Consider the following 20,966-nt stretch of genomic DNA (forward strand, 5'->3'; position numbering starts at 1 on the left):
CGCGAGCATGGCGTTGGTGGAGTACCAGATAGGATACAAGCATTTGCTGCACATGCATAGCGACGAGTTGGCTTCGCTCATCTATTTGTTGATCCTACAGACTTCTCAGATATTGGGGTTCTTTCTCCGGTTCGCACCACCATCCAGAATCAACTCCTGTCCACTCAAGAAACCCGCACCCATGACGTACTCGACCATCTCAGCGAGATCTTCTCCTCTGCCCACTCTGCCGGCTGGATGTTGCTTGTGGTAAAGCTCGTCCAGGTCGTCCGCCCAGGCCTTCATCCTCAGCTTCATCGCTTCCTCCTCATGAGGTGCAGTCTCTTTGTACGATCCGTTTTGCGTCTCTTTGATCTGCAGATCATAAGCTTTGCACTCGTGCTGCACGCTGACCCAGCCCGGCGAGATCGCCATAACACGGATTCCCCAGCGTTGGCACGAGACAGACATGGCCTGTGTAAGAGCCAGTACACCGCCCTTGCTCGCAGCATAGCCTTCACAATCCGGGTCCGACTGATGAGCGCGGAAAGAGGCAACGTTGATGATGCAGCCTCCTTCGTCGAATTTGTCATCGCCATGGAGATTCAGCGGCAACTGATTGAACTCGTCCGTACGCTTCAAATCTTTCGTCCGATCAACACCCGGCGCACCATCTTTCTGCGTGTTCTTGCTCTTCATGAAAGGAATGACGGCTTGGCTCATATAGAAGGGTGCGCTGAGATTAGTAGCAATGTACTGTTCCCATTGCTCTCCCGTAGCGACATCTTCCATGGTCCCATTTCCTGCGTTGAAGAAGCCTCGCGCTACACCTGCATTGTTGACAAGGACATCTATGCGACCGCCGAAGAACTCCGCGGCTTTGGCAACTGCGCTGCGGATCTCCTCTGGATTGCGGAGGTTGGTTATCGAAGAGCTGACGCGTGGTGCGTAGGAGGCCAGATGTGTGTTTATAGCGTAATCCAGTTCGTCTTTGTCGAAATCGATGATGAACACACGATGCGATGCCGGTAACGAAAGCAAATGTCGTGCTGTGCAGCGGCCGATGCCTCGCGCACCGCCGGTGATGATGATGTTCTTGCTCTTAGTAGACGGCATGATGGTAAATCTGAACCTTTTTGAAAGCGCAAACGCAGGGTCTGGACTGTATCGTACAGACAAGCCGCTTCTTATATCTATTCTATCCGCGTTGGTGGCGCCTCACGCGCGGCAGCAATATCAAGCACCTAACAGCGGGGAGCACACACCCTTTCAGCCTATTCAGCCCACCTTGGCTTATCCAGAACAGTAGTTCAAGGCCGCTTGTCCGCGAAAGCCCTATCTAGAATAGAAAGGCAGCTTCATAAACGTGCGTGCTGTTGAGAAAGCTTGGTGGGTCTGCGTGTGGTGGTGGGATACGTATCCCGTGGATTGGAAGCAGGCCCGCGGTTCCGTCGTCTTGCGGCCTAGCTTGCTCCGACGGAACGTTGGGTTTGGAGATTTAATGACTGCATAGCGCTGCATACGTTGCCTCAGGCTGCTCGTCGTCTAAGACATCCTAAGCGATGTGTGTTGGGCGTGCCTGCAGAGCCGTTGGAGGAGATACGGATTCCGGGAAGACGGATCGGCTTGCGGGCCGTGGAATGTGCTGCTTGCCAAAGGGATCCAACCAACACCGATGATGCCCCAACGCTGGTTCTCCTGCCCTTGTCTTCTGTCGCGCGCAATATTGTCTTCCGTTCTTGACATTACCGCGCGAGGTACGTACTTCACGCGGTGGCTGAGAGATCCACTCCTGCCGTCTCGCCGATTCTGCCGAGGTTAAAATGCGTGGCCCAACTACTATCACGACTGCTCATCTCGGATGTTGCTATCATCTCAATCGCTCCATGTGCTCTCACAAAGTGCTGCGCTACGATCATAATAGAGCAGCTTGAGCAACACGATCCTTCTGATGGAGGGATACGTTCACGATGCCCATAGCGTCATCATAACTCTACCGCCTGGAGGCCGCCGAACTCGTGTCAAAGCGGATAGCTTCCTCATCGATACCCCAAAAGCAGGACACACCGCTGGGCTACTCTATCGAATCAACCTGCTGATAACCTAATGAGGCTTGCTCCTATGTATTATCTTCGTCCCTTACAGGGAGTACTCCATATTTCTCCTACCAAATCTAGAGCCCTCGCGTGGATCTCTCGTATCCTTCCTACCTAGGTATTCTAGACAGGCAATCGATCATATGTAAGACATCGAATCCAATCCTCTGGTACGTCAGGAGGAGTATACAAAGACAGTCTCTTTGACATATGTTTTACATTATGCAGCTGCGTAGACCACTACCTACAGCCCTTCGAACAGAAACAAAGGAACTGTGCGTCTCGAACACGAGATCGCTGCAGTGGAACTACCCACACATGACGCTTCTCAGAAAAATGGCCTCGTTGGTACATCTGATAGACGATTATATGTAATCACCTCCGTTCACCAAGTTTGGCTCACCAGCAGGAACCAAAATGCGCATCGCTATCCTCACCGTTCTTTTCCCAGCAACACATGGCGCTATTGTCCCGGCTCCTCTCTTCTTTGGGAATCCGGAAGATAGTCAAGTCGCATCACTGATCGGGTTTCTGGAAACATACGTGGACCACATGCCTTCAACGGCGGATTCTACATTGACTTCTGATATTAGTCAAGCTACTCCAGCTGTGTCAACGACGGTTTCATGTCTGTCTACCATGACGAACAATCAGTCACTCAACACTGGAAGTACGCTCACCTCATCATGGGTGGTAGATGGCCCTGGCGCACCCAAATCCGCACCTTCCCCAGTAACACTTACCTCCACGGTATTGGTTGTAATCTCAGGAAGCGCATACCAGTCGCCGACTCCTTCCACTTCTGTCGCAACATCAACTAGCTCAACCACTGTGAGCCTCGTTGTCAGCACAACGATGAGCGCGGCACCATCTACATCCGACTCTGTGGCTCTCACACCACCGTATACGCCCCAGGGCATACCACCAAGCCCCGAAGGCATACCACCGGACTTCCACAGCACATTGATATTTCTCTCGACATGGACATCACTCAAATGGAAACCACTGCCCTTGCCCATGAACCCGACATCTCTAAAGCCGACATCTACATCAACAAAGATAATCACTATAACACAGCCCATCTCCACAACAAAGTCAGCACCTACGTCCATAATGCTAGTCTCTACATCAACAAAGCCAGTCTCTATCTCCAAAAAGCCAATTTCTACATCCAAAACGCCGGTCTCTACCTCCAAAAAGCCTGCATCTGCATCGAAGCCAGATGCGGATCCTACTGTCATCACGAGCGTGATCAAACCAGATACGCGCTGCCCGTATCCTTATCCGCACATCTATTGTGGTAAAACGAAGACGACGTTGATAACGATGACGAGCAAGACGAGTTAAAGAGTGAAGTCGAAGATGCGAGGTGCTGGTGTTCTCATCCTAGAACTCAATTTGGCGTTGAGGGGTCGATGGCTTTGTCATTGGGAAGCTTCAGTAGTGACTGTTTTAGGTTAGGTTCTTGAGGAGATGCGACCATCAAATACGTGTGAGGCTGCATACATTTGGTACATTCCTCCCATTCGTATCAGCCCTTGATGCAGTAGTACTTTCGCTGTCTTACTTTATTGTTGCAAGAGGATATTATTTCTTTTCCATACTAGTCACTTCGTAGCAGACAACAAATGTGGCATCATCGCAGTGACCGCTTCAGCAACTACCTATCTTGTCGCCATTTCTTCCGAGACTTTGCGCCCAGCACACTCCTGCATCATCCTGTCTTGCACATTCTTCGCAGCGTGTGCATAAGCTACGATGTCTACATCTGTGGCCTTGCCATCTGCGCCTCCGTCAAAGACCTCGTAACTGAACCAGCCCCTGAAGCCTGTCTCGAGCACTGCCTTTGCAACATCAACTACCGGTAGATATCCTCCATTGTAAGGAAGAGGTCTAAAATCGTGACTCCATCTTCCGCGAGGTAGCAAACCCGCGTCGTCACGCTTAGCATTGAACGGCTGAGGAACCTTGTACGCATCGCTGATTTGCAACAGGTAGATCTTGTCCTTAGGAATATTAGAGCTGAGCTCCTCCAAGCTCTTCTGAAATCGTTTCTCCAACTCCTCCTTCGACACATCTTCCCGCAGGCCAGATGCCGTTCTAGGATCGCCCCACTCTCCACCTGCAGTCTGGAAAGTATCCAGACAAAGACCGATATTAGGACGGTCTACCTGCTGCACAATGTTCCAGACGTCTTTCCAATCAGGAGCGTGCGTCGACCAACACCAGTTTTCATAAGCCAGTCGGAAGTTGTGTTCCTTGAGCATATCGCATAGCACCTGGAGATCAGAAACCATCTTGCTCCTATCCAATTTCTCGAGCGGTGAGTCTGTCGATCCGACTTGCAGCATATCCGTCCCACAGGCCTGCATGATGCGGATCCAGCCGCGAGCGCGCTCCAGGGCGTCTTTGCGGCCGTCGGAACCTTCAGGCCAGCCTTCATAATTGGCAAAGGGCTGCAACATCATAATCCCGAGGTTTCGCTTGTCGCATTCTTTTTTGATCTCGGCGGCTACTTTGCATAGTTCGTCGTAGTTGGATGGTTCGACTTCATGGCCGAGGAGAGTTTGGCCGTAGGACAGGATGTCTGGGAAAGAAAGCTCGACTGCGCTGAAACCTGCGGCGGATATGGCGTCGAGGCGATCGAGGAGTGGCGGAGGGTTTGAGGGCGATCCGAGCGAGCATGTCGCGTAGCTGATGGGGATGGATTGAAGGGTGGTGTAGTCGAGCGCGCCCATGATGATTATAGTTCGGAAGGTTTAGATACGTTAGTAGTGATCTATTGTTGCAGGGCGGAAGTTGCGATTTTGTGTATGGGTGAAATAGCTATATGCTGGCGCGCAACGGCTCTTTCGGTATGGCATGGCTGTGACGTAGATGTGGTGGGTAGCGATGACGGCACACTTGTCAAAGTCTAGTCGGCAGCTCGTACAAGCTCTGTTTGGCTGTCGGAGCAAATTAGAGAGGCTTGGAGATGGCCAAATGTCTGTTAGTATCTATGGTTCTATCGCTAGATCTCGTGAGAAAGTGATAGTAATCTTGGAATGTCCGTCTTTACGGAGCGTTCAACGAGCCCCGCGGTCATAATAACTGTGGAAGAGGCATCTACCTTCGCTATTGAACATGTGGGGAGATGTGATAGTGGGAACCAGTCCAGAGCTTTGTATTTCACTGCACGTAGCCGTAAATATACCAAGGTAAGGCCCGAACGGCCCTTTTTACATGCTCGGTGTGCGGGCGTGCCTGGACCGGCGATGATGATTGAGGCTCGACCCCGCGCCACCTGAAAATCGGCGCGAATGCACCAATGAGGATCCCGCCGACTGCCGTCATACCAGAAAACATTCGACTCATAGGGTCCGGTATCGTCTGCCAGGAGAAGAAGAGCAGATAAAGCCACTCTCGCCGTCCTGTTCAGCGCTTCCACTCTTCCCTCTTCCGTATACCCGACAATTGTCATCTCTAGAGACATGTCTGTACGTACACCTGGGTACCACCATCACCACCGCCCCCAGTCGCTCTAACACGTCGTCGCAGTTCCACATCCAGAACCCAGCCGTGGGCGACCCACACAACTCGGAAGACTGGCGCATCAAGGGCTACAACCCCCTCACGCCGCCCGACCTCCTCCAGAGCGAAATCCCCCAGACAGCCAAGTCAAGAGACACGGTCCTCAAGGCGCGCGACGAAGCCGTCGAGATTGTCCAGGGCAAAGATGCACAGAAGCGGTTACTCGTCGTCATCGGTCCGTGCTCCATCCACGATCCCCCCGCCGCCCTCGAATACTGCGACCGGTTGATGAAGCTCAAGGAGAAGTACCAGGATGATCTTCTCATCGTCATGCGCTCCTACTTGGAGAAGCCGCGTACGACTGTAGGCTGGAAAGGTCTCATCAACGACCCGGATATCGACAACAGCTTCAAGATCAACAAGGGCCTGCGCATCTCAAGACAGCTCTTCGTTGATCTGACAGAGAAGGGCATGCCCCTGGCCAGCGAGATGCTGGATACCATTTCTCCCCAGTTCTTGGCCGATATGTTCAGCGTAGGCGCAATTGGCGCCAGGACCACAGAGTCGCAACTTCACCGTGAGCTTGCGTCGGGCTTGTCCTTCCCAGTGGGTTTCAAGAACGGCACAGACGGTACGCTCGATGTCGCTATTGACGCTATCGGCTCCGCGAAGCACCCCCACCACTTCCTCTCCGTCACCAAGCCCGGTGTTGTCGCCATTGTCGGCACCATTGGCAATGACGACTGCTTCATCATCATGCGCGGCGGAAAGAAGGGCACAAACTACGATGCGAAGAGCGTCAAGGAGGCGCGCGAGAAGCTAGAGTCCAAGGGCATGAACTCGCGCTTGATGATTGACTGCAGCCACGGCAACTCGGAGAAGAACCACATGAACCAGCCCAAGGTTGCGCATGCGATTGCTGAGCAGATCGAGGCGGGTGAGACCGCTATCATGGGTGTCATGATTGAGAGCAACATCAAGGCTGGTACTCAGAAGGTACCCAAGGAAGGCAAGGCTGGCCTCGAGTACGGCATGTCCATCACCGACGCGTGTATCGACTGGGAAACCACTGAGACGGTGCTCGCCGAGCTTGCTGAATCGGTTGCGAAGAGGAGGACTCTACTCGGCCAGAACGGCACCCACTAAAAGGCCATTCTCTCTTCACGTACTATGATCTGCAGGCACGGCGTAAGGATGGGGTCGGCGTTGTCATACGTCTCATATTCAAAAGCATGTACATGGGTCTTGGGTACGGATTACGATTCAAAACATTACAGGCAAACGCTATACTATTCACTACAACTCCATGATCTCCGGTGTATCGTCGTCACCGTCATCTGTGCTGTGTCTGGGGTACTTATCGTACCAGTCTCGCGGATTACCGCCTGGCAGACACAGGCCTAGTCGCCAGAAGTAATCGCGATGGGCAAAGAACAGCTGCCAGAACTTGAAGCGGGTGGGCACGCCCCAGGCGGGCTTATCCTCATCGCTCCCGGCAATGCAGTGCGTATCCTCGTCGCCCTCGCAATAGTGGATGTCGGCTACCGAGAAGGGTAGGCTTGACTCGGATATGAATATCTCTTCGCTGTGCATGCTGAAGCCCCATTCCGATAGCGGCAGCAAAGGTACCGGGTCGCCAATATGAGTGACACGGTGGAGTTTGTTATGGTCGTGGTCCGTGGTGATGCCAAAGCGCTCATCTACGTACTTGTTGAAGTGCTTGTTGCCTAGTCGTGGTTCGCCGAAGGTGGTCACATGGGGTTCCCATCCACGAGCCTTGAAGTCTAGCCCGGCGAGAGTTGCTATAGCACCGCCCAAAGAGTGTCCCACCAAGACCAGCTTGTAGTCGGGATACTTCTCCATAGCCTTGGATACATGTGGCAGAACCACCTTGCGTGTGTTGAGCCAGGAGGAATAGAAGCCCGTGTGCACAGTACAGTTCTCGCACTTTGGCGGCTCTGCAGGTGGCGCATCGTCATCTACGTCTAGCACAGGCGCAATGAAGTCTGAAGTATCGTCGTCATCGTCGCCAGGGTATGGCACGTATTCTTGTGGGATGGTAGAGAGGTCCGCGATGGTGTTGGCGACAGAGTAGGTGCCTCGGAAGGCGAGGATCAAGCGTGGATTGGTACGAGAATGCGAGAGCGCGATATAACCGCAGGAGTCAGACAGGAAAGGACCAGTATTCCATGCCTGTGTATATCAGCACCCCATGCGACACATTGCTGGATGCAGCGACGTACCGTGACCAACTCGAACGTCTCAAAGTCGCGGTCTCCACAGCGGCTGGCGCATTTGAACGGCTTCTGGATGCCCAAGCCCGCTGTGCCTACACAGTAGGATATGTCGACAATGCGCGCGAGTTCTTCGAGTTCCCAGAAGAGGGCCTGCGAGATCAGCGTGGTGTCATTGCCGCGGAGTAGGGGCTGCTGCGTCGCATCGCCTCTACCGCGGGCGACGAAGGATGCGCAGAGCACAAAAGAAGACAGGAACAGGCCGCGTAAGATGCCCATCAGTAATGTCGGTTCACATATCCACAGGCTGGGCGGTATTGGAGGATGGGCTTGGTGGTGAGGTCAGAGGGACGGATGTGAACTAGTCGCGTGAATCGGCTGCGTGTGAAGCGTCCCGAGGTCACCAGGGGATAACAAGGTTTGTCCCGTATGCCGCCTGCACACAAGCTGTGATGCTATGAATAACACTCGACGTAGATAACTATCCGATGTGGCTTGCTATCGAATTGTTAAAGCACAATGCAGTGCAGCCGTCGGGTGAACACGAATTCCGGTATGCCCAGTGGCGTCAGCGCCGAGGGTCCCAAGAAAGCGCCAAGAACGGAAGGCACTCTGTTCGCGCTTTCCCGAACCTTGGAAGCTAGTGACATCATAGGGTGAAACGAAAGCAACAAATGGGTGGTTCATATTTGCAGGCTACGGGCTGCACGCTGCTGACACGATACCACCCTTTCCCTCCCCCCAAGCTACGCCGACGCGTACAAGACACACGCTCACCCGTTGGCATCCGGACAAGACGCGACCGACTTCTCTTGTCTCCGCCGCATCCGCACTTTTCTCCTGGGCACTCCATCGTGCCACCGCTGCCACACAATGGCCACCGAGCAATCATCAACAGAGCCCTTGAGGCCCGTGACGCCCGCCGCCGATGCATCACGACCGACGACGGCCGGCCAGGCCGACACGCTGCCCGTCCCCGGCGTACAGGTCGACGGCGTGAGCGACGATGAACGAGAGCCGCGCAGCACGACGGCCGCCAGCAACGACGCCAACCTCACCCCAAGCGCACAACCAAGCCGCGCCCCGTCGCCCAATCCCCACGCCCAGTTTCCCCACACGCAGGTCACGTACGAAGACCCGGACTTCACCCGCCCGCCGCCGCTCAACTACACGCTGCGCACGCGCAAGAAGTCCATCTTCTGGTTCTGGACCCTCATCATCCTCGACTGCGTCTTCATGCCCATCGGCCTCTACTTTGGCATGTGGTATGGCCTGACGCGCGACCAATTGTCCGCCAATGCCGTCTTCAGTATCAGCACCGCCTTGCTCGGAACCGTGTCGATTGTCGAGTACTTCATCCGCTTCCACAGGCTGTGGAAGAAGGGCTCCAGTTGTAGGGTCATTGGTGCGCAGAGATGGTACCTCGACTGGTTCCACTGGAACTTGTCGGTTGGTTGGTTCTTTGTCATGATTGAACTCATTGCGTAGGTCCTCTTTCCATCTCGAGTGTGCCCAGCTAACAGCTCGCAGTGGCACATGTCCTCATGACCCACCCATCCGTGTCCTCGCCATGCCCGCCCCGACCATGATGTTTGCCATCGGTTGCGAACTCCTCCTCGTGGACATTCTGCGCATCATGAAAGTACCCGCACCGTGCCGTATCTCCTCGCTACCCCAGGGCGCGCCTCTCCGTCCGGGTATCTACGCATACATTGAAGACATATGCGCTGTTGACGGATCCGGTGGTACCGAGTTCCGCCAGCGATTGAACCTCCGTTACCAGGCCAGCAAGGGCTTCCGCACGATGCTTCACCGGTTGACACTCTTCTGGGCCATTGGCGCCATCGTCACAGCTGTGGTTTGCACAGCTATCATCTTCACCATTCAGCGAGACGCTGCCTACGTTGTACGTATTCCCCTTCTCCACATGGTCCCTTCAATACTAACACTGTTCAGGTCGGCTGGGTTCTCCCCTTCCTCTGGGCTGGTATCTGGACCGCCCTCACCATCCCCTGGGTCCAACGTGAACTCAAGAAAGAGTACGAAGAATGGACCACGGCCAACTTCAAGGCCTAGACGGCTTAGATTCCCTTTTTCTTATCATGTACAATACACATTTATCACTAGGATGCAAACCGAGACAGGAGTTCTGCTACATTGGCGATGGCGTTCGCGGTTTCACATTGGAATTGGGCTGTGTTGATACATTAGATACCACTTTTTTCGCGCAAAATACCAGTATCGCATTTTCCACTTCGTAATTTTCCAACCATCTTGTGTATCTTCGCGTATGTGGTATGTACAACCTACCTCATCGCATCCACTTACCCACTCTACTCCACCCACACACTTCCAACAATCCAACCCACAGCCGCAGCGTACGTACGCGTTACATCAACAAAGCCTATGCAAACCGTTGACATCACGACATTCCATCAATGGAATCACCCCCTGTTTCGAATGTGGTTGATCAATCGTACGAGTAGTGCGTTTTGGGTGAGATAACTCGTACAATCCGGCTGATAACATGAGCTAAGCTTTTGCCTGATGACATCGTCCAAGGTTTTATGATGCATGGATCCACTTCCCGCGTCTTTCTTGATGCGGGTTAGGGTGCTTGGTAGTTGATGTGGGAATTATTTCCGGTATGTGACGGACATGGTATTGGACATGATGGGTTTCTTAGGTTTACGTCGGGTGCACGATGTTGTGTAGATACCTGTCGTCGCGATGGTTAATCGTTGTTGTATGCGCAACGTCGCGTTGCGTCACTGTCTTCAACGATGGTCTCCAGCAAATCGGGTATCAATTGTACGGCCGTCCACCCTACTCTTCCATCGCATCTTCTCCGTTCGTCTTGATCTGCTGCTTCATACTTTTATCCCCCTTGACACCCAATCTAACAACTTCCACATCCCAGCTCTCCATATCTACCAGTACGATCTTGCCCGATGTTCTGAACTTGGGTACGCTGACGAGCAATACATTTTCTCCAGCAGGACCTTCAATGACTCTCTTCTCAAACTTCTTCTGGCAGCCGGCAAAGTACATGTGCGGGCACTCTTTCAGCATCAAAGGATCCTCGTCTTGGAACGGGTAGCACCATAGTGTATCCGGGGCGGTAGGGGCTACACAGCGCCAGCGCAGCATCATCTCCATAGCCTCTGTCGATTTTACGCGCTTAACGTATTTGAGCAGGTCTTGGACTGTTTGGCCTCCTGTGCCTAATATGCGGTACCCGTCGATGTCGCCTAACCAAGGGTTTGTGACTGCGTCGAAGCCGTTGAGGGTTGTGTTCGTCTCTATTGGGGGTTCGGCGTAGAGGCGGGTTTTGGGAAAGAGTGCGGGGTGGAGAGGTTGTTGCGGTAGGGCGACGTTGGAAGGATCTGAGGCTCCTGGGAGCATGGTGATGGGGAGCGAGGGAAGGATTTCGCAGAGGAACTCATCGAGGCGCGTAGTAGGTGCTGCGTTGTAGGATGAGGCATCGTATCCGTAGTGTCTTGCAGCGCTCTTCTTCGCGGCAAAGTCTTCGCGCGAGAGGATTGGAGAACCTTTTGCGAGTGAGCCACCTGCTATCACGAGTCTTGTTATCTTTGCGGCCTCAGCCTGTGTGGCTGGATCTGCAGCTTCACCAGTCAGGTATTCCACCAGTAGATCCAGCGAGACCTCATCGTCGTCTGCGCCAGTCAATTCCAGACCTGAGACCAGGGCTATCTTTCCAGCCCTTTCCCGTTTTGGCGCCTTCTGCTTCTGCTTTGACAGCGCAACATCGTCACGCTCCCACCGCGGTGGTTGTCTCGGTAGATCTGCGCATTGGGTTGCAATGACCATGAATGTGCCGTCTGCTTCCTCCGTGCCCAGTGCTGCTAATATGCATCCCGTTACAAAATGTTGGTGAAGAGGCTCGCCTGTAACTCTGAGACGACCGGACTCGTCTTCCAGCATCATCTCGTCGGCGCCGGAGGAGGATACGTAGGTTTCGCGATGAGGGGGGTCCGCTATCCAGTGCTGTCGAGTGTCAGGAATGATGTTGTGTGTGCTCGCGAAGGGGAGCGTACGTCTTTCTCAATGTCGTTCAACACGTTGGGCTTCTCGGCCATCTCCATGTATACTGTCCCTACCACCCAACAAAGCTCGCCTTGCCTCACATCCAGCACTCGTTCGACGAAGGTAGCTTTTTGCCCGCCTAGCTTTTGTGATGTTAGCATTCCTTTATACCGTGAAGTGTGTATCCCCGCTCCCACAGCTTGTTATTGCATACCTCGAAGTCGTTCCACGCATCCTCAGCTCTCTGTTTAACCGTCTTCTTCAATTGCATTAACCGCAAAAAGTACATATCGGCGAATTGTTGCGAATAGTGGCGCTCGGTGCCCGGTGGTAGTACGAAGTCGTGTAGTGGGTTGTACGCCGAATGGTTTCGAGACGGTGCGGGCGGCGCATCCTCGCTGGTGCGGTCAGCATTAGGCTTCAAGGTGAATACAGACAACGTACAAAGGCTCGCCTTTGAGCAGCACATCATTTGATCCGGTCATTGTAGTGGTGAAGGAGCTGTGTTGGAGACGTGCGTGTGCTTGTAAAGTTCCAAAGTTGCAGATCGCGGAAGTCGCGTCGCGCGTCATTCACGCCATCCCGAAGGGGAAGTTTAAGAGCCCCACTCTACTTACACCTTTCACCGCGCAACACTACATCTTGTGAAGTCTTTGACACCTGGCGTAAGGAAGAATACAAAAATACTGTCCTCTGAAGGCAATGTATACTTGTTTATTATTTATTTATTTTATCATTTGTAGGTTGTGCACATGGCTATCCTATCAGTGTATCTGCCTCGTCTCTTCGTAGACTGTTAGCCGTCGACCATTTCCAGGCCTCGACCATTGCTATACACAAGTCTAGTCTATACATCTGACCGCATCCGTCTATACCGATTGTATGTTGCGCCGAAAATGCTAATGATCCCATCCCGAGACCCTTGGTGCCGTAGCAACGCCGTAACCATATGCGCCAATGTTGAACCCAAATCGATTAAGGGTGGTTGAAAGAAGGTGTAAAGTCGAGTAAGCGTGCTGTCAACATCTATAGCATCTGGTATCTCGTTAGGATGTGGTTCTAGCATACATTTACAGGTATGAGACTTACGAGAGCAACACCGCCAGCGACGATAAGTCCAAGGGCTGAGCCGCCGAGGTTTGAGGCTCCACCAGTGAAGGGGAGAGTGGAGGTTGGTCTGGCTCCAGTAGGTTGAGCAGCGCCGGTGCCGGTAGGGTAGTAAGCGGAAGCTGTGGCAGTTCCGTTCATGGGAACGTATGTGGCAGTTGTGGTGGCGGCGAGCGCAGCGACGATGGAGATGATGGAGAACTGCATCTTGATTGTGATTGTGTAAAGGGTTGCTGTTGAAATGGGTATGGATTGAAGGTTTGGATAGCGACGACAGACTTCGATAGTAGACTGGATGAGATAGCTGTTGGATGACAGTTTGGTAGAGCGTACCACAGCCGTGTTTATATCATCCAAGCCTCCGTCCACAATTACACCAGGTGCCAGCGCCTTCTAGCCATCTCCACAAGCCTACGTACACCGGCCGCAAACAAATCCACATCCCAGCCCTCCGTCACCCAGCCTTACAAAGCCCCTTGGATCCATCGTAACGGGCGATGAGCCAGTAGCACGAGCCTGGACGCAGGGTCACCCAGCCGACGAAGAGGGCGTTAGCTGTCAAAAGGCTGGGTGTTGCGCAATTCGGCGGGTCCGCGTGGCATGAAAGCAGGCTGGAGCGCTATTTTTGGCTGCGCCCCAGCCACACCCATCTCAGATCGCGGCTCTGCGGGTTTCGCCTCATCACTTCTCACTCTTCTCATTCGTTGCCGTTCGACACTGGCCGACAATGTGTCCATAAGAATTCTCTCCTTCGTGGGCGAAGTCTGTTGGCGTCATTACTACCTAGGCAGCAATTGAAAGTGCGTCGAGTTGCGAGGTTGCGGCGCCGCCGTTGCGTAGCACCCATGTAGCCGCCCCGTGCCGAACGCAACGGTAACTCTGGGACCACTTCACCAAGATCTCCATCGAGGTGCCAACGCCGGTACGTTTCGCAAGAGAGTTTCCTAAGCACGATTGCGCAAACTGATGGTTCTACTCCATTGGATTACCTACGTGCACCACCTGGGCCGCGTCCACTGCTCATGTCCGCTCCCTGCAACGCCGGCTGGGCCAAACGGTCGAGAATCCTTGTATGCTCGAAAAACCTCCGAAGAGCTATATCATTGGCAAATATGAGCCTCGCGCTGGTTTACATTGCGTACGCAAAGCTAAATTGGGCCCCACATGGAAAGGAGAAGGTGCAGATTGAGGCAATTTCAAACCACTCTTTCCGCCCCAATCTACCGGAGATGACGCAGACTGGCGATATTTTGTTTACTGCTGCAACTCTACTGTGGAGCATGATTCTGCTTTGTTTACCTCAATTTGGCGAGCTCCTCGATGCTCTGATCGTACCGGTGTTGCACCGCAATATCCCATATAGTATCCCAATCTGCACACTGATGAGATGTACCCCAGCCGTTGAATCCGAACTCGTCGGGAACAACAGAGTGCTCCAAAGACAAATCTCCTGCGCACATGATAGCCTTGAGGAGCAGTGTTAGCAATCGCATCCCTCCCTGGAACATGACGATGCGGATAGTCTCACCTGGCGAAGATAGTCAAAGCAATGGTTCACATGCGACTCTGGCGAAAAGGTCGCCCTCTTACGTATTCCAGTAGCAGTTCCATTCATAAAACCTTCCAGTATGCCGAGTCGCACTCGAACGGAGTCCTACGATCGTCAGCCACCAGTCGTGGCAGTAGCTGCGCAATACTGACCAGGCAATGTAGCTGATGGAACATCGACATCGAATAGACTTCCGAGCCAGAGACGTTTCGATTCTTGTAGCTCGACGGTAGCTGGTAGCTCGACGGATCAGCTACAGAGATGATGCCATCGTCAACTGTGGGATACCAGTCAGTCCTTGCTGTCAGATCTCACACCAGGGTAATAATACTGGGCATGAGAGCCGCCCATGCGGGCTCTCCCGCATCTTTGGCCGTATAGTGGAACTTTGGATCCACATCAAATGTAACGATGCGGGATGGCACTAGATACCTCTGTCAGAATAGCTTCTCATCAAACCTCTGTTTGCTGCGACACATACCTGGCGGGAATGGCAACAAGTTCACCGCATGATTACCGTAGATCGAGTGCCTCTGCCCCAGAAACCAAGCCAGGCTACCGAAAGTCGCCATCCAGAGAACGAGGGAAGCACCGAAGAGGTTCCTGTACGAGAAATACTGAGCGAGAGTGCGCTGCGGCAAACGAGACAACTCTGTCTTATCGTATGGACTCTCAAGGGAAACATCGTCCGACAGACGAGCGTAAGCCATCACTGTCTTTCCTGTTAACTTCCCAACTCCAATCTCAGTTATCCAGTCTCACAAAGTTCAAAGTGTTAATCCAGTTGTTCTGATGTGCTGTGCGCCTTTTCGCTACCACAATCTCGCAACTAGACCCCTCTTCAGCTTTTTGGCTCCCGCGGTTCAGCAATACATCATTACTCTGATCATGTCAAAATGCCTACTGCGCACGTATACTAGTGGTGGTCGGGTGTAAGCTGACACACACCTGACGGCTTCTTTCTCCGCAACCCGCCGTAAGCTAACGCAGCTCTGTACAGCAACCTTCCTAATCAGCATAACCTTCTTCCTGGGATATGGTAGACATGCCACCAGATGCCATCAGCAATGGTCACGAGCGGTTGTACCCGCCAACCCCAGCTTGCGAGCGGCCCGTACCTTCTGCTTTGCTCGGATTTTAGGCTATATTGATGCTGACTGACTACGGGTGTGAAGCGTCGTACTACTGCTTGAAACAGTAAACTTGAGATGGTGGGGGAGGGTGTCAGTTAAGAACTTTCGCTCGTGGCTTTGGCTAGGTTCAATTGAGGTGGTGACAGTTAATGATGGGCGCAGGCGCCGCTTTTAGTTGTTGACATCTTTTGCTCCAAGAGTTGTATTTTCTTGGAGATGCTAGACATCTGCTGTGCTTTGTTGTGTATGGTCGTGGCTTGTAGCTGGATATGTGGGCGAATCTCTCGGTACAGAACCTACAGAGTTACCAAGAGAGCAAAGACTGGAAATTAGTGGCGATAAGATGAATGCTAGTTGGTCGCTAATATACGCCTTAGTATGGTAGTCCTGCGGAGAAGAATGTCGAGCACTAGTCAGTATCACATTTCGCTACTAGGATCCAATGCGCCTAAAGAGGTCATTGTGAGAAGGCAATCGCGTATAAGCTAAGCTTGGAAAGCTTAGTTGATTCAAGTCTGACGCTCACTTGCATATTCATACTCTTAGCTGCGTAAACTCGGTGTTGGCTTACGGCCGAGACTACGACTTCATTCGACGATCCGTGTCGTCGAGCGAAAGGTCGAGTGCTCTTTCTGCAAGCTCTACTGCGATGGGCTTCTCGTAAAGGCAGCCACAGCAGGCTAAAGAGAGGGGTTGACGCGTTGCATGGAGATGGTGGGTAGGCAGTGGACTCTACCAGCAGTGTGTCTGCAACTCTGCCTCTATTCGGGAAATGCTACTCTACTCCAGTCTGAGATCGACTCACCGACGACCCGAAACCTCTTCGCGTGTATGCAGAAAGACCACAAGTCTATATGCAGCGTCAGCAGATGAACACCTCGTCGGCATCGCGGTCCGTTTTGGAAGAGCAGCACGCTCAGTACGACGACCTTGTAGATTCTGATGAGCTTCAGCATCTATATAAGCCTTAGGCGATGGCATCTGCCCGTTAACAAGTTCACAGATTCACTCACAAACTTACCAACTTCCCATCGTCTTCCTCAAAACACATACATCAACACTATGCAGCTCACCACTCTCGCTCTTCCCCTCATCGCCCTCCTGTCTTTCGGAAGCGCTGCTCCCAGTGAGCTTCGCGACCGCAGTCCCGCTCCAGTCTCGAACCTCATCCAGTACCCCGCTGACCACAGCATCGATATGGTCAAGCGCGCCCATCTGGAGGCTCGATGCGATGTTAGTTGCCCTTGCAGCTGGTGCGGCATGACTATCTGCTGCCAGTGTACCTGCTAGACATCGATGAATTAATGGCCTGGGTAAGTACTCTGTCAGTTATTGAGCATCCAAGTTGAACTAAGGCTTCATTCGTCCATAGGTGGTATGACTGCTCAAGTCCTGCCCCTGATGACATTGGATAAAGATCATTGCCGCATTACGAGAGGCCGGTCACTCGTTTACATAAATTTGGCAATTCAGCGGTTCAAGACCTCATGTGTACTCTTTACATGATCAATGCGTGTGCTTGCAAGGCTTGTCTGTCCCTGTCTGGCAAAGCGAATGCGAAATCTTTGGATGTCACCTGGATGCTACCTCAAAGGTGTATAGCCACGTCAGATGCCAGGGGCCATGAGTATGGTTCGGTGGATGTACTCTTAAGACCTGTGCTTGTTCGATCGCGCATGCAGCCCACTGTAACGAGATGACAGCAAATCCCCGAGCTATGTAATGACAGGTATCGGCACATACCTCAACGAGAGCCTGGCAATGCGACACTTGATCTTGCCCGCTGAGACAGGCAGGTGCATGAACACATCAGCCTTGGCTTGTCGAGACGCCCTGGCAGGGTCCCGCTGGCAGAAATTTTCCGCGTCGACGCCTCATCCATCCTATCTGCAGCAGCACGTGACACCTGCCTTCACCGATCAAGCAGGCATGGGGAAGACGCGATTAAGCTCAAAATCCAAACGTCTAGCGTCCGTCTATGCGCAGCCGATGACGTCGGTTGTGGTATTACACGTGGTGTGGTGCGGCGCAGAAGCCGGGAGAAGTCGTGCGGTCCCACGTCTCTGCAGGAATCGCGCATGAGGAACTGAGTCGACAGCTACATGTCCGACTTGCATATCCTTGTAAGGCGCGTATTGTGGGCCTCCCGAGGATTCTCCAAGGTTTGCATTGCTGTATGCACGTGCATTGTGGCGTCGATTGGGCTAGCGCAATATAATCTGTACGACACGTCACTCTGACAGTCATCAACAGCCACCACTTCCAGCAGTTCGGAAGCGTTCCATGAACAACACAACGACTGCCAGCGCAGAGAAGATGAAGAATGAGGGTGTGCTAACCCCGCCTTGTGCCTCGTGTTGTAGATCGACTCAGCTGCGCCTTCCGCTTCAAGCGCGCAGAAGCGAATACCGAACAAGTGCCGTGTTGAAGAGTTGGCTAGCGTTCAGCGTGTCGGAGGGTTTGCGAGTACACCAAACCCATGGCCATAGCACGAACATCCAGGAACCGGACAGCCTGCAGAAGTGTGATGTGATATGGGCTGCATTCGATGCACGAACCTGGTGATCCTAGGGCTGAGCGGTTCACGCCAGGAACACATTCATTGATATTGACACGCCGTTCTAGGCAATCGCATATGCCACCTCACCTCACTCATGTGGGTCCAGTTGGAGCCATGAGCTACCCTAATCCCACGTTCTTTCGCTTAACGTTGCATTGCTGCGTATGCGACCTTTGCAGCTTCAGCACGCGGAGCATGCTGTCTAAGATGACGCGCTTTGAGATGGCATCTACAGATACGGTACGGAATCGGCACGGCCCTTTATTCATCTAACCGTAAGCGGGCCGAACGCCGATGGAACTATGGGCCAATCTGCGAGACACATCTGGCATTGCATCGGGGCCTTGAGAAACTAGCATGGCAGCATCTCTCGTCGTCCTCCAGCTGCCAGCACATCGCTTGAACCAAGCTTAACAAGGTAGACATACTCACCACCAAAATTTATCCGTACCAGCTCATTGGTCTCTCCATCCCAAACTTGTGGTGCCGAAAACACGCAGCAATCCGTCGTAGTGTCTGTACCGGGTTCTGGCGGTTGGAGTTTCTGCCTTGCCGCGTTCTCTTCTCGCTACCCCCGCAGTTGCTCGCTGAATGATGTTTCTGCCGGCCAATTATGGCGGAAATAGGCCTGCCAACGCAGCATAGTATCAGCTTCATGCTTTGTTCCCAAGCACATATGTGGTACGGCGGCTGCAGGTTGAATCTTTTTGAGATGGCCTTGTGGCAAAAGCGCTGGCCGGCCCTTACAGGATACCGAAAGTGAGGCTCTAATGTTTATGCCGGACTATAAACAGACGAGGAGATATGCTAGAGCGAGTGTTCTTTCCAGCCTTCGCACACGCAGTTGATCCTCCAGATCCCCACTCACGAGTCACTACCCCACACCAAATCCCTCGACAGCATCGCATTTTCATCCTTTCCCCCAAACCCATCTCGCACAATGGCGGCACCAGAGAGTTACGTTCAGAAGCTTCAGCGTGCGCAGACCACTGTCCCTGTGAGGGCCCAGCTAAACTTCCCAGACTACTGCGCCACGAACCAGATCGCCCAACCTCAATTCCAAGATTACAGCGACCCACGAGGTATGCAGCCATCCGCTCTACATGTTGCCCCACCATTCTCGACTCTGACTGACTCTCCTATCAGGTATACGAACAGCCTGGTCCAGCAGTGTCTTCGTACACGGTCGCGAATACCGAGCCCACCTCTGGCGAGACTACCGCTACCTCGAACAGTCCCGAGAAGAAGCCGCCGAAGTCGCTTGGAAAGCACTCAACTCCGCTCCTCCTCCTACGAGCACCGTGGTCCAGCCTCAATACACCCGTGCCTACACGACATCTCGATAACTCTTCGGTTGCTTTCGCATTATACAACAACAAGACTCAGGGGTAAAGGGCACTTCGGACTGCGCTCTCGTCAGGAGGCCACACCCTAAAGGCTCTGTTGCTCAGACGCACTGTCACTATGTGCCTACCACACATGTTGTCTCTCGACCGACTTTTGCTGCGACCTATCTTCTTCTGATAGCTGGTTCTATACCCTTTTCCCTTTTGCGCTAGGTCTCTACCCTTCTTCAGCACCACCAACCCGTCGCGGTGTGTTCTTTATTGTACCACACTGTGTACGGCATGGTTCCTGACCGCCCCGTTCCTTGTTCGGACTTATACTGTATCTTGTTTCGTTGGAGGTTTTTTGTCATTTTAGTAAGCGATCTATCGGGGCTTGGGCTATCTGGTTGTTGAGCATCGCCGCCAAACTGCCAGTCTCACAGCATCCTGTCCCCCTTTTAGGAACGGATGTAACTACACACTATCATTCAGTAGCCGCATTCCAATAAATCCACACTAAATCACAAAAAGAGCTCGCACGTGTCTGCTTGTTGCTAACTGGAGAATGTGCCTCGAGTAGCTTCAGGCACACACATTGGGACCCTCACTGCCTACTTCGGAGGCGATACAAACAGGTTTTATGTACTTTAAAAAGACCGAATAGTGCCATGAGTCATGCTCTTTGCTTTCTGCTGTGGAACTTCCGCTTGGGTAGTGTATCAGAGCAATCTCTGTGCTACGACACCAGCTTCAAACAAGCTAAATATTGCTCGAACACTTGAAGTAGACACGATGCAGGCTGCATGCCATGAGTACCGAAACATATAACGCCAATAGTTCTAATAACTGCCTAACCCCTAGAAACTACACATCTATCGAAAATGTTCAGACTAGTATAGCATCATTCAGCTTTAGTTGTTGCTATATGAGTATATGTCAACCTCATCAGAAATTTACATAGATATCGGTCAATACCGCGTGTATGCTATCACTTGACTTTCAAGAAACTACTGCACAGTAAAACAGCGCTATCGATGCCTCATTCCGAATGAAACTACCGCATGTCCTTGTTAAGCACGTTGCCATCTTGTCACTAAACGTACATAGGATGACATAATCTGCGTTATCACGTATGCGCCACTTTTACTGACGCTTTTCGAACTTCTCGTCCGAGACTAGCCCAGCGAGGACACAGCTCACACGTACGAGAGTATGAAGGGCTATAGTAAAGGTTCTCCTACGCTGCGTAGCTATCGCTGCAGCGAAAAGCACGCGATAAGTACCAGAGAGCAAAAGTAAATACAAATAAGACAAATGCGAACCTGACAGAAAGCAGTTTTTGAATAATCGCCAACGCTTAAAATATCGCAACACCAGCTTGAACACAACGTAGTCCGGCCAGCATATCCCGCGACTTGTACAT

General features: G+C 52.6%; 7 protein-coding genes across 7 annotated transcripts; 3 read left to right on the forward strand and 4 right to left on the reverse strand.

Moving 5' to 3' along the window:
• Positions 1 to 105: 105 nt before the first annotated feature.
• J4E92_002743 (uncharacterized protein) lies at positions 106 to 1,095 on the reverse strand (the record flags this gene model as incomplete). Its single annotated transcript, XM_051494145.1, has 1 exon — positions 106 to 1,095. The coding sequence occupies one exon, from the start codon at positions 1,093 to 1,095 to the stop codon at positions 106 to 108; it is 990 nt and encodes a 329-aa protein (XP_051355824.1).
• Positions 1,096 to 3,739: 2,644 nt separating this feature from the next.
• Positions 3,740 to 4,813, reverse strand: J4E92_002744 (uncharacterized protein; the record flags this gene model as incomplete). Its single annotated transcript, XM_051494146.1, has 1 exon — positions 3,740 to 4,813. One exon carries the CDS (start codon positions 4,811 to 4,813, stop codon positions 3,740 to 3,742), a length of 1,074 nt encoding a protein of 357 aa, XP_051355825.1.
• Positions 4,814 to 5,545: 732 nt separating this feature from the next.
• Positions 5,546 to 6,731, forward strand: AMT16_1 (Phospho-2-dehydro-3-deoxyheptonate aldolase amt16; the record flags this gene model as incomplete). Its single annotated transcript, XM_051494147.1, has 2 exons — positions 5,546 to 5,551; positions 5,613 to 6,731. The coding sequence occupies 2 exons, from the start codon at positions 5,546 to 5,548 to the stop codon at positions 6,729 to 6,731; spliced, it is 1,125 nt and encodes a 374-aa protein (XP_051355826.1).
• A 150-nt stretch (positions 6,732 to 6,881) lies between these two features.
• Positions 6,882 to 8,098, reverse strand: J4E92_002746 (uncharacterized protein; the record flags this gene model as incomplete). Its single annotated transcript, XM_051494148.1, has 2 exons — positions 6,882 to 7,778; positions 7,829 to 8,098. 2 exons carry the CDS (start codon positions 8,096 to 8,098, stop codon positions 6,882 to 6,884), a joined length of 1,167 nt encoding a protein of 388 aa, XP_051355827.1.
• Positions 8,099 to 8,692: 594 nt separating this feature from the next.
• J4E92_002747 (uncharacterized protein) lies at positions 8,693 to 9,895 on the forward strand (the record flags this gene model as incomplete). Its single annotated transcript, XM_051494149.1, has 3 exons — positions 8,693 to 9,303; positions 9,350 to 9,725; positions 9,776 to 9,895. The coding sequence occupies 3 exons, from the start codon at positions 8,693 to 8,695 to the stop codon at positions 9,893 to 9,895; spliced, it is 1,107 nt and encodes a 368-aa protein (XP_051355828.1).
• Positions 9,896 to 10,645: 750 nt separating this feature from the next.
• J4E92_002748 (uncharacterized protein) lies at positions 10,646 to 12,351 on the reverse strand (the record flags this gene model as incomplete). Its single annotated transcript, XM_051494150.1, has 4 exons — positions 10,646 to 11,827; positions 11,878 to 12,009; positions 12,081 to 12,264; positions 12,311 to 12,351. The coding sequence occupies 4 exons, from the start codon at positions 12,349 to 12,351 to the stop codon at positions 10,646 to 10,648; spliced, it is 1,539 nt and encodes a 512-aa protein (XP_051355829.1).
• A 6,804-nt stretch (positions 12,352 to 19,155) lies between these two features.
• Positions 19,156 to 19,561, forward strand: J4E92_002749 (uncharacterized protein; the record flags this gene model as incomplete). Its single annotated transcript, XM_051494151.1, has 2 exons — positions 19,156 to 19,297; positions 19,362 to 19,561. The coding sequence occupies 2 exons, from the start codon at positions 19,156 to 19,158 to the stop codon at positions 19,559 to 19,561; spliced, it is 342 nt and encodes a 113-aa protein (XP_051355830.1).
• Between the last annotated feature and the right edge of the window lie 1,405 nt (positions 19,562 to 20,966).

Source organism: Alternaria infectoria (assembly GCF_024043175.1).
Source record: "Alternaria infectoria strain BMP 0036 chromosome Unknown scaffold_3, whole genome shotgun sequence".
Taxonomy (NCBI): domain Eukaryota; kingdom Fungi; phylum Ascomycota; class Dothideomycetes; order Pleosporales; family Pleosporaceae; genus Alternaria; species Alternaria infectoria.